The sequence below is a fragment of the Electrona antarctica genome, assembly GCF_951216825.1.
Source record: "Electrona antarctica genome assembly, chromosome: 9".
Taxonomy (NCBI): domain Eukaryota; kingdom Metazoa; phylum Chordata; class Actinopteri; order Myctophiformes; family Myctophidae; genus Electrona; species Electrona antarctica.
Genome location: NC_136790.1, coordinates 39,608,441 through 39,621,938, shown reverse-complemented (window position 1 = coordinate 39,621,938; position 13,498 = coordinate 39,608,441). Strand labels below are relative to the sequence as shown.

General features: G+C 41.7%; 1 protein-coding gene across 1 annotated transcript; it reads right to left on the bottom strand.

Annotated features, from left to right (window-relative positions):
• Positions 1 to 3,130: 3,130 nt before the first annotated feature.
• On the bottom strand, positions 3,131 to 13,270 carry itih3b.1 (inter-alpha-trypsin inhibitor heavy chain 3b, tandem duplicate 1; the record flags this gene model as incomplete). The annotated part of the gene is made up of 20 exons (XM_079510728.1): positions 3,131 to 3,245; positions 3,735 to 3,822; positions 4,969 to 5,117; positions 5,271 to 5,442; positions 5,560 to 5,664; positions 6,304 to 6,378; positions 6,767 to 6,895; positions 7,412 to 7,575; positions 7,714 to 7,838; positions 7,966 to 8,142; positions 8,821 to 9,002; positions 9,145 to 9,255; positions 9,352 to 9,520; positions 9,653 to 9,769; positions 10,169 to 10,297; positions 11,481 to 11,591; positions 11,691 to 11,853; positions 11,941 to 12,045; positions 12,463 to 12,623; positions 13,202 to 13,270. The coding sequence occupies 20 exons, from the start codon at positions 13,268 to 13,270 to the stop codon at positions 3,131 to 3,133; spliced, it is 2,616 nt and encodes an 871-aa protein (XP_079366854.1).
• Positions 13,271 to 13,498: the final 228 nt, after the last annotated feature.

The window sequence follows — 13,498 nt, the reverse complement described above, 5'->3', positions numbered from 1 at the left end:
TACCGGAAGTGGGCGTGGAAAGCAGCTGTGAGATAGGCCTATTGTCAAGTCACCTGGCAAATATACAAACAAACAGACAGGACTGACACAAACATGCAAACAAACGCTCTCACAGACTCACACCCATATAAACCCATCCATACATTAACATGCACACATTATTTTCCTCACCTGTAGAAGATATTTACTTGGTTCAACCATGGTTTGAACACTTGAACCCCAGCATCCATATTCTGGGGGAACATTAGCCAAAAACAAGAAGAAATGTGGTGTGGAAGGACAAAAGTGGAGGATTTAAGTAGGTTAATATATATCAGACCATTAAAGACTTAGACTCTCTATAGGCTGTTTGTTTACAGAGAAACAAAGCATACATAGAAATGAAACGGTAACTGTGGTAACTGGTTAAAAAAATAGCATTTGCAAAGTACAAGGTGACTATAATATAGTATATTTCAGACAGGAAACACTCATGTCAGAATAGATTAACCATTTATTGCAACAAATTAAAGGCAAAAATGTTCTCTGCATTTTATTTTCTAAGCAGCGTGCTAGCAAGCAAAATCAGGGTGTTAAGCAAAACCCTGTGGGTATGCAAGAATTTCAATTAACAGGCACATATCTAGCCATGATCACATGACGCTCTGTAGCATCTGACCCAGACCAAGACACAGGAGACAGTTATTCAGTGGGCTCAACAGCCCCGGTTATTTATTTGACCAATATAGGGGTTCAGCAACGGGAGGTAATATGGTGGAAAACAACACAAGATGAACTCAAAATTGTCTTTCTAATCCTGGCGGGGGGGATAACTGTAACCACGGTTCTCTTCCCAGTCGAGGGGTACTGGGGAATACAAAACTAATAAGGGACTCCGTCCGCTGTCGCCCCGGCGGGGGCTAGCAGTGAGTCTAGTGAGTATAGAAATTGATCTATTAAAGATTCTGACGTTCAAATGTACATATTTTTTGTTTTGATTGTATTGATGTATTGTTGTATTGTGCTTTCTGCTTTGGCAATGTAAACGTATGTTTTCTCATGCCAATAAAGCCCTTTGAATTGAATTTAATTGAAATTGAGTCCTTTTCGTCCTTCCTAGACGCGCCTGTCAGCTCCTTTTTGTGCTTCATTCATTGCGCTTTTGGAAAGCGCGTCCTTTTTTATATGATGCCCCGTGCATCTGCCTGTGTGAGTGAGAGAGAGACAGGGGTTAATTACATGCGCTGTTTAGGTTTTGGAAATGAGAAGGAAATGTGAGAGAGTCTGCCTTACCGCCAGCTATAGCCCAACCGCCGTGATGAGAGGCCAGAGTAGGTGCTGCCACCCTTACTAAAGAGCCGCGGACGTTCTCGGCTGTCCGCAGCTTCTTTTCCGGGTTTTTAGACAGCTGGTGGATGGGAATTAAGCTCCACCCCCGCGGCTGACTGCCGTGGAGGAGAGCGTTTCCGGGAATCTGTCCGTCGCGGCAGTCAGCCGCGGAGGTGGAGCTTCTTTTCCATCCACCAGCTGTCTAAAAACTCGGAAAAGAAGCTGCGGACAGCTTCTTCTGTCCGCGGCTGTCGGCCGTTTTCCGCTCAGGTGTGGAAACGCCTAGTCGGAGTGAGAGAGCGGCGGGGATATTTGTAGCTTTGGGGCAGGCCGCTCAGCTGAGCCAGGCCCGGTTGTTGGAGGACATGATTGTGGACGTAACGATCCTCAATGACCGCGCCCAGATGCGGTCTTCGCTCTCTGCCTCCCTCTGTCTGCCTCTCTCTGGGGCGGTGGTGCTTACCTGGCTGGCGGTCCCCCAGCGAGACTCCACCCCCCCCCCCCCCCCCTTTGTTCCACGCTCGGGCGGGAGACTTCATCCAATTCCTCCTCATACATGCGCGAGAGCGCGTCCGCGTGAGCCATCTCCTGCCCCGGCCTGTGCTCCACTTTGAATTTATAGCTCTGGAGGTCGAGAAACCACCTGGTCACCCGGGAATTCTCATCTTTAGTGGTCGACATCCATTTTAGTGGTGCGTGTTTTCGGGCTTCTGACGGCAGTGCACGGATACATCGATCTATTACGACTCGGTCAACCACTGGCGGACCCCCCGCTGTGGTTAGCCAGCGGTTGGTGAGGCGCATAAGGTTAGCTACTTGGGGACGGGGTGGCTGATTGGACTGATATGACCAGTTGTGAAAGCGTTGCGCGCGGGCCGGCAGGTTGTGGCCCTCTATTGCTAGGATGGCCTCTTTCAGCTTGGCGTAATCACGCGCATCGGCTAACGTTAGATCACCACAGACTCGCTGGGCCTCTGCCGTGAGGAAAGGCTCAATTATCGACCCCCAGTCTGCTACTGGCCATTTTTCCCTGGCGGCGGTGCACTCAAAGAGTTCTAGGTACGCGTGTACGTCATCGGTGGGTGACAATTTGGTCAAGACATGCCCTGGTGCTCGGGTGTTTTCTGTGTCTTGGGGGGACCGTTCTACCAGTGCTTACCTGGCTGGTGGTTCCCCAGCGAGACTCCACAAGCTCGTATCCTACTTCACGAGTGTCTGTACCAGGCTACCAGCAAATTTCTAACAGCCGTGGCACACGTGGTGAGTACTTTATATTTTAAATCTGAATGTTTATGTTGTACACGTTCTCTCTGTAAATGTAGCGATCGCGTAAAACTGGCTTCCGTTGCGAGGGCTAGCACATATCAAGACTAACTTGATGAGATAATGAGATTAACTTGAGTCATGAACACTTGAAACATACAATTTGAATGCGTTTCCGAGAATCTGGCCGTCGCGGCATTCAGCCACGTGGGTGGAGCTTCTTTTCCATCCACCAGCTGTCTAAAAACCTGGAAAAGACGCTGGCCGACAGAGAAAGCGGCCGCGGCTGTCGGCTCAGGTCTGGAAACCCTGTCACTCTGTCTTACTCTATGGCTCTGGGTGGGGCTATAACAGGTCCATGTGAAAAAATTGAGGGCTCTGCCATCCACAGAGTGAGTGTGTGCACAGTTTCACGTTGTCATCGATGGAGCTGTACACACACACACACACACACACACACACACACACACACACACACACACACACACACACACACACACACACACACACACACGTGATCAGAGTGTTTGAGATTTATTTGGTGTAATGGTGCACTCAGTTATGATTGCGTCACAAGGAAGTCAGACAGTTCTCTTTGAAGAGCGAGCTCAGGAGACACAGACCAACAATCCAGGGTCGGGGCAGAGGTTATACTGTAGTCCACAGCGGATGTTCTAGAGGAAAAACACATTATTCTTATTGGAAGAATCGTACTAGTAGTATCATTATACAGAGGTTATACTGTAGTCCACAGTTGATGTTCTAGCATACATGGGGAACTGGTGGCCCAGGGGCCACATGATTTCAATTCAAATAATAGCAAAAATAGCAGATCTACAAGCAGTGAAACACGTTTTAAGCTTGTAGACCGGCAATTTTTTTGCTACAACAGTATGCAATGTGGCCCTCTGGAGTGAGTGTGGAAATATAGTGGCCCTCTCCATTGTCAAAGTTGCCCACCCCTGTTCTAGAGGACAAACATTATTTGTATGGTAGTGGTACTAGCAGTATCACAGCAACATAGTACAATAGTGTAGTATACTCATTGTATAAGACACATTAGCCAGTATTAAGTTGCAAGTATCAAGCTGTGGAAAGCTCACAAGGCTTGGTAAAGACATGGAATGAGACTTAAAAAGATCAAAACAGATACTCGACCATACCTGAGAGCAATAACCTCGATGTTATGGATGCTGAGTCTTGCTGAAACAGAGGTTTCTTGCAGTATGGAATAAACTGCAGGCTTTGCCACTGGAAGACAGAGGACAAAGAGAAGACTGACAGTTACAAATCATTCCTTTGAAAATACTGTTTCGTTTTTTTCCTTAGTTCTGTTCAAGTAAAAGAGGGGTAGCAATACTTATAAAACAAAAATACTTAATATATTCTTGAAAGATGTCTAAAGAAGGGTGCTATGTTTTAATTACTGGCACGTTATATAGTGAGCATAATAGGCCTACAGTTGACTGTGTATATGCTCCAAATGTTTTTTTTTTTTTTTTTTTTGGCAAATTATATTCAAAACTCCTGTCGAATGACATGGCTTTCAGATCATCCTTTCAAGCCTGCTTCCCTTAACCTTGGACCCCTTCCGGTTAAGGCAAATTCCAGCCCAGGGCAGGTGAAGATGTCTCCATGTCTGCATATTAGGCCTATAAACGCTGGGCATTCAAATCACTTTATAGGCCAGGTAACGTTATGTTTTTTTTCTATATGATATTGTATTGTTGTATTGTATTAGTCGACGACACTGAAAATGAGTTTGATTACTCAGTGTAATTTCAAGAATAAACAAAACTTGAATGAATGAAAAAGGTTGTGGGTTGTCAATGGCAGCATTATTTTGGGGTCGCTAAAAAGTTTGGGACCCATGTTATACTGTACAAGTACATCATATACATTGTGGGTTTTCAGCAAGCCCACGCAGTTTCTCTAGGAACTGCTTTTCTAGTTTGTGGTTATTGTCCTCAGTCTGTTTTGGTTTTTGACTCTCTTGCTCTTTTTTTTCTTTGTCTGTTTTTGCTGTATATGATAGTTGCTTTTTGTTTCCTTTGTCTTAAAACAAATGGCTGGGACACCGTGATCCATTGTTGATACAAGTGCAAGTATGTTACTTATAACCTGCTGTGCCCAAATAAATAACAATATTAAAAGAAATAAAGCACACATGCATGCACCCCACCTGAGAAAACACTCTCTCTCTCTCTCGCACGCACGCACGCACGCACGCACGCACGCACGCACGCACGCACGCACGCACGCACGCACGCACACACACACACACACACACACACACACACACACACGACAGCAAGCACACATTATATTCTAAGTTTTCTAACACAAAATTAAATCTGTAAGTTTTACGCAAATAATATACTGTATTATCCCACTCACCTAAAATTCCTACAGTGTTGTTTCCTGATGGAAACTGTCTCAAGACAGGCCAGAGAAGTTTCTCTCCCTTCCTCTGATGAAGCAGGATGACAATACGTGTATCTCCAATTGAAACGTCCATCTCATTGTCCCGCAGAATCAGTGTGACACTACAAACAAACATCCCAACGTACATTTATTTTTATGGGCAATCTAAAAACTAGATTATGACAAATTCATCTTTTTAAGATATTACTGTTTTAACCCTGTTACTACACAATCACTGTATGTCATTTTGGAGTAAGCAATGCAGGCTTTGGTACCTTCCTGCTGTTACGTGGTCCTGGCCCCAGTGAAAAGCTTTCACATGCTGTCCGTCTCGCACAGTGATGGAATTGGTGTTCACCTCAATGCGCTGATCAGTTTTGTAGTAAATAACAATCTTCTGGAGGCCCCCCTGCAGTGATCGTCTGAGCTTGCCATACACAGACAACCCTGGGACAGCAGAGGAGATACCAACTCACAACAATGTCTGGGTTACTGCTGTAAGCATGGTACCCTGAGCAGCCAAACAGAATGTAAGTGCAGGATAATATACTGCAGTGACCTCACCTGTGTCGGGATCTTGCAGTAATTTCAGATGTTTGGCACTGACATCATAACATAGTGGGATGGTCTGGTTTTCAGCTCCTAACAGAAACTTGTGGTGCAGAGGAACTAAAGCATAGAGAAAAAGAAAAATAGAGAGAAAGAAAGGCTCGAGAGAGAGAGGAGAGAAAAAGGTGTACCGGTAGATTGCAAATATAAAGGTTAGGTTAATAGTTAATACATACAATTTTGACAAATGTACATGAAATTACTTTTCAGTAATTTATACTTTTTTTCATTAATTTAACCTGGCACGTTGTGAGCTTGTAGATCTGCTATTTTGGTGAATGTTCCCCCCAGAATAGGGATTAATTGTCAAGTATAGTAATTTTCAATCTGTCCAAAATGGAAAAGGATATCCTCTCAAGTTTTCCTTGTAACATACTGTATCTTAGGGGCAAAGATTTACACATTATGTACCGTAATGATAAATAAATGGGTAAATAAATATATGAGAGTAGAATAGGATTACAAAAAGTTATTGTTTTGTACAGCGTGACTTTTTAATGTTTTTTAAAGCAACCGGAAGTTACGTCATCACTCCAATATGGAGGAGGCACTGTTAAGCTGTTGCCACACTTACCAGAGAGCCACGGACGTTTTCTCTGTCGGCCAGCATCTTTTCCGGATACTTATAAAAGTATAATGAAACTAACTTAAGTGTTTTAAATGTGTAGGAAAGCTTTTTTTAATTATTCATTTGTGTACCTTGGCTTGTTCTTGGTGCTTTTGTTGTCGTTGTTAGATCGTCAGCAGATTCATCATAATCAGCATAGTCCATTGCTGCAACCAAAGTACAAACTGTATTACAACATTTGTAGGGACTTTCTGTTAACCCATTTTAAAAATCATTCCTTGGATGATTACTGGTGTCTTTTTTACCCAGAGATTGGAATGTAGATAAATGTCTGGCAGACAGGCTAACATTTCGATTCCAATTCCGCCCATACATTATCCCTGTGTCACCTGGATGCTCATTGATGCAGTGACTTATTAACTCATAATTATTTACAATTTGCTAAAATTGAATTAGAGAAAAGAACACCAAAATTACAAAAGCAGGACAGAGTAAAGGTGGGCCAAAGCTTTCATTGTCCTTTCATTGTCACCTGTCATTATATAAATGACAGGTTGGAATTGAGCTGATGGCATAGAAAAAGTAAACTACTACCGAATGTCCGAAAGGAATCGGACGATGGCCTATGATGGCTTTTGGTTTTTTGCATCTTTCGACGAACTGGTGAAGATGCCGCAAACACACGGGTGGTGACTTTTGGTGTAGACTCTATCACGTGGGTGACTGGAAGACAAAGAATATTGCTTAACAAACTTTTTAATCATTTTCAATCTGGTATGCCATGTATTGACCCGTATTGTCAAAAATGTATATTGCAAAAATACATGTCACATTGTGACATGTTATGTGCTTGGCTGCTTGCTTGTACAGTAGCTATTTTACTGTTGGGTATCTTAAATCATATTAACTTGACCAATTTTACAGTTTTTTTGCATGTTTGTATTGTAAACGGTCCAAAAATCCTTTCGCCTCCTGTTGGTTTCCCATCTGCAAACATGGCCAATTGTGATGTTGATCAAATCTAGAATATGAACACCAGTCTCCAGTCAACAGATTAGGTTGGACACGATAGTGTAGTATGTATACCTAGGTCAGGATGAGGTTGGGATAAGAGTACTGCATGTCCTCCAAATCCACGAGATTGTATGCTACTTGAAGTACGGCCATGGCCATGGCCTCCGCCTCCGCCTCCGCCTCCGCCTCCGCCTAACCCACCAACACCAGCTTGGCCTGGCCTACCATGTCTGGATGGTCCTTCTTTGGGTTTGTGAAGAACTTGTGTGTTCTCCCCTGGTGGCTTTGTGACCACCATGGATGTATGTGACGTCACAAAACTGTATTTCAGAGACAGCTCCAGGGCCTCTTTCTTCACGTTCTCCTTCTCAGCACCAGATAACTGCAACCTAATCGACACATGATGTCACACATGTGTTCTAAAGTTGTTGATGAGTCACATGACGTAAATATTTAAATTATATAACACACACAGTAAAACTCAGAATGTGCCAATGATTAGAATAGGTGATAGTCAGCATATTCACTCTTTGTCCAGGAGCTGCTTCACTGTGAGGTAGGCCCAGACCCTCTGGAGGTGGTGGTCAGAAATAGTTCCAGTGGACTCTAGCCTGCTATCTTTCTCAGTCTCAAACTCCATCTTTATGCTTTTCTATGATCATCAAAATGTATCCTTGTGTCAGAAAAATTACTGTCAAGAAAGACTGAATCATGCAGCATATAACCCACAAAAAGTGAATTGTCATTTTATCCCTGTGTACACATGCAGCTTTCCTTACCGAAAGGGCAACAACCCGTGGAGTAAACGTTTCAGTGTTGTTGTCTATGAGACCAGCCACCACAATTTCAGAGCCATTGTAGTACTGGCTGAAGTTGGTCTTTGTTAGATTAGTCACACCAACATAGACCATTATCACATCTGTCAATAAGGGATTGGCAACCTCTTCATAGAAACCCTGGTGAAATACAACAAGATTATAGTTGGGAATTTCCTTAACATTCAGTCTTGACCCTGGTGTTGATATTTTGCTACTGGTAATGTATAAATGATGGGACCGTACCCAAGTTCCCTCAGCCCTATGTTCCAAATTTAGACAGTTAGAAGTATCATAGTAATTGTCTACATCAAACATGAATTGGAAGAAATTTGATCATATCTATTAACTCTACATCAAACATGAATTGGAAGAAATTTGATCATATCTATTAACTCTACATCAAACATGAATTGGAAGAAATTTTATCATATCTATTAACTCTACATCAAACATGAATTGGAAGAAATTTGATCATATCTATTAACTCTACATCAAACATGAATTGGAAGAAATTTGATCATATCTATTAACTCTACACCAAACATGAATTGGAAGAAATTTGATCATATCTATTAACTCTACATCAAACATGAATTGGAAGAAATATGATCATATCTATTAACTCTACATCAAACATGAATTGGAAGAAATTTGATCATATCTATTAACTCTACATCAAACATGAATTGGAAGAAATTTGATCATATCTATTAACTCTACATCAAACATGAATTGGAAGAAATGTGATCATATCTATTAACTCTACATCAAACCCCACAAACTCGAAAGAACTTATTAAATGAAATATCTCTTAACCCGAAGCTGCAAGTCAGCATCTGAATCTTCATAAATCCGTCGTGCCACTCCGTTGTTCTCCAATGCCATTTTCTCCAGGAATTCAAAATTGACATCAAATCCAAAACCAAGACAGTAGAGTGGGTATTTCTCATTTATGGCCTTTCTTACATTGTCCTGTATTCTTTCAAGATTTGTCACTCCTGTAATGATAACCAAATTACTTAGAAATCGAGAAACCGTTGCGTCCTCAGATGCATTTTGTTTAGTCTGCTATTGTTATCCATACAGAACTGATATAATCATTATTATTATTCTACACGGTGGGGGGTTGGGGTAAATTACCTGAGGTTGGATCACCATCAGTGAGAAGTATAAGAAGAGATGCAGAGCCATTTCTGGGGTTTCGCGTCAGCATTTCTGCACCTTGTAACACGGCAGCGTTGATATCTGTGGCTAAAATGGGAAGAAAAACACATCTCTTTGCCATTATGATTCTGGCAACATTTCACAAGCTCTGACAGCTACAGAATGTATAGATCAGAACCGTACCTCCTGCGTCTCGGATGTTCCGTGCAAACTCTTTGGCAGCTGCCAGGTTTTCACTATTGGCCTGGGAGAGTTCTCTCTTCCAGGTGGAAACACTGCTGTCAAAAATAATCAAACCAAAGTAATCTTCTTCAGCCAGGTCTCCCAAGATGTGTAGAAGAGCAAGACGGGTCTGAGCAAATTGATCATTTCGTAAATTAGAATAACTTTGTTCATTTTGTGTATGGCAACATTTCATTGATCTCAGTACAAGTAAACAACAGTATGCTTTTGAAATGGAGCAAAACACTAGTACACACCATACCTGATGCATTTTCTTGCCATGCATGGAGCCACTTCGATCAATGATGAAGACAACATTCTTTGGTATGCCCGGGAGACCACTTGGGGCAAAGTGATGAAGAAAATACCCACCAGACACCTTTGCAGGTGAGAAAAGAATGGGGAAAACTACCGTCAAAATGGAATACTGTAAAGACTGCAGATGATGAAGAAATATCACTTATAATCTCACTTAATAATTCTCAACTTAAGTTGACATTAAATAATATAATGTAGCTTCAGCAGTACAATCCGTCTTGAGTCAACCATCCAATCTTATTCTAACTTCTTAAGGCCTATTCATACTCCAGTCTTAGGTGATAAGGTGACCATAAGGTGATCACTTTATCAGTGAGTATGAATAGGCCTTAATTTACACAGAATTTGCAGTCTGTTTAAGACAGGATCACCTGCACACAGATCGCATATTATTTGCTCGCGAATTTTGCAACATATCTACCTCCATAGTATGTTGTTCTGCACTGAAGTCTCACCATACCTTGATGTCTCCCAGTGAGGCGTCCCTGTTGACATCATAAGCAACAACTAGATCTCCATTCATTCCCTGCTCTCCACAGCTGTCACACATGATCTGTTGTTGCTCTGTAGGGTAAAAATGCACCCAAGCCTGGGAACATGATACATCAGTCAAGGGTTTTCCTGTAGCAATACATTCTTCACATACAGTATATTAATCTTGCACAAATGGTAATTTAGAATCATATGCACTTATGTATACCCTCTACTTTGTTTTGTATCAAATTCGTTTTGTACTGTACAGTGTTAGGGAAGTTACTTTCAACATGTAATGTATTATATATCTGCTGTCGGGCAGAAACCAACTATGTCCAAAATATAAACTTTTCAGAAAATGAAAAAATATGTTTTTAGAACACTGCCTCATCAAAGTTGTTACATGTGAGCCAATGGTTCCACAGTCTAGATGAGAACCTGGCCGAAGTAGGGTGTAGTAGGGTCCGTTATGACAGTGATGATGTAATTTACTGACTCAGATGCCCTACACATGAACATGTACATAAGGTTACATAGCACAGCAGAGCAGGTGAGTGGGTACCCCAACACTAACAAACAGCTGGCTCATGGCGTCAGTATAGGGCCTAGGCCACTGTGAGTCGTCTGATGCTGCCTTATAAGCGACACCAAAGGTGGGCAGTATACAGCCAGATAGAAGTCAGGAAAGGTTGATTGTCTGTCTTCCCTACTTTGGACAATCATGAGCTTACTCTTTTTAGCATTGTATTTCATATTAAAATCAAGAACATACTGAGCATACATTCAGAATCTGTTGGAGACCAGCACTATATGGACTATTAATCCGCATACATCATGTGATTAATTAACAAGTCATCAATCCACATGCATTTAAAAATAATGATAAATCATTCATATAAACATTAAAAAGAAAATTCCACCCTGTCGACATTGGTAACATGAACGGGAGCAGATATTGACGAACCCAGTTTACATTTTATTGGTTCAATATTTGTAAAACTCACGCAGACATAAAGGGTGTTCAATAGCACTGCTTTATAAAAACAATAATTAAAAAGTTGAAAAATGACAGCGATGATATATTACTTTCTGTGATATTAAAGTAACATATATTACGTTTGTGTTTACGTTCCCAAAACGCCCTCAAATGAAGCGCAAAATGTGTCATTAGTAATTCTTTGCTTAACATAACCTGTAGTAGTAATATTACCACATTTGTAAAAGTACTTTTTTTACTCATGCCTTGGCCCCAGTATAATTTTGTACTGCACTGGACAGCACCTCGACGATAGGCCTACCTGATTTTGAGCATGTGTTTTTGTAATGGCATTGGCTAGAGCATTGGTACTTAGCCCTCCTTTAACCTGGACAAAGGTAATGCCCGGCTTCTCATTGATGTATACATCCATCTGGCATTGAAAACAAACACAACACATGTTAAGTGATAGAACCAAGAACAGTATTTTCATAATATTTCGTATTACTCCTAGTCCTACTGTATGAATTACCTTGAAGTCTTTGACAGGCTGCATGGGTCGGGCGTGGATCTGCAGCTCATATTTGCCCAGTGTTCGTTTCAGAAGCTCCTCGTATGTGAGTTCAAAGGTCACCTTTTGGAGAGCAGCCACAGTCACAGAGGTCTTAAACTCCTCAAGTGTTCTCCCCACAGAACTGTACCAGAAAGATACACGCATCTCATTTGTATACCTTTAAAACATGAATGTTACTATTTCACACTGAAAATGCGCCACCATTTACCTGACGACACCAGCACTTTCACCCCGGGACACAGCCTCAGTGTACTGCTGTTGTGCTTGCTCCTTAGCTTTCACAACACCATCATACATCTCGCCTTCAATACGCCTGAGAAAGACCAACAGTGTAAAAGAGCTGAAGCCTTGTTGTATTTTGTCATGAAATGTTTGGTTATGTCGTAACCCTTGTTCTCTGAGTGAGACTATCTCACCGTACATATGAAATGTGTTATAGTCTTGATAGACAGAGAACTGGGATCAATGCACACCAGAAAATATTGTTTTCCAAATACAAAAGTTTGGTCTGGTCACTTATGATGCTTTTATCTAAAAATGTATCTCAGCTTTAAAGCACATGAAAAGTGTTGAATATGTTTTTCAGTGCCAGCCAAATCCTGCATTGTAATTTGTTTGCTTTTAGTTGTTTTTTTCCTTTGCTGTTGTCTGTATGTCTGTTTTTATTGTGCTGCTCCCTTGGCCAGGTCCCTATCCTAAAAGAGATTTCATATCTCAAGAGGAGACCCACATTCTGAATTTGCTGATGAATGCATTCTTAGGGATCCTGACTTGGAAATGTATTTCTTTGGGTGCGTCCACACGGTTGACAACACGGCTGGTGATGACAGTGGTGGCATAGCGACTGGTCACAGTGGAGTTGATGTGGAAGCTGTAGATGTCCCAATCCTCCTAGAAATATACACCACAAAACACAACACAACTGACCACTGACCAGAAGTAGAACTTGACCAGAGAATAAAAACTATGTTGAACGAAGCAAGTAGTTGAGCTGGTGTAACTTCAATAGCACATTGGGAATTAATGCACATTCATAGTACTCCTACTTTCAACACACACACACACACACACACACACACACACACACACACACACACACACACACACACACACACACACACACACACACACACACACACACACACACACACACACACACACACACACAGGTCCTTCACCTCTGTTGTGGTATTTGTCAAAGAGACATAGTTCACTGTGTTGTAACGATTGACTGTTAAAAAAATACAATTTCGCAGAACTAAAAGCTTTAAATAAATTTCAACTGAGCTAATCTCCTGTCTGCATAAAAAAAGCACATTTTCAGAAGGTTTAACTTTTATCTGTTACATTACACTGTTACGTCAAACGTCACATACTAAATATTCCTAATATGTTAACAGTTGAAGTGCTACTCTCTGTAATTTAAGCACACCCCAATACATGCATGTCATATTAATATATTACTCTACCTTGATTGGTGCTGCGGTACCGAAAGCCAGCAACAACCCAAGAAGGGTGAGTCGCACCACTCTCTCCATGATGGGTTCCACACAAATGATGCCTGGGATGGTCAACCTGCTGTTAAACTCAGCTGTGAACAGACAATAATAGTAGTGTGCAGAAGTTCTTAAAGGGACAAAGCCCATTAGTTACAGCATGTGATTCCTCCTTTTTTCACTGTCTGTCACACATACACACGCACACTACACAGTACGCACGCACGCACGCACGCACGCACGCACGCACGCACACACACACTCACACAC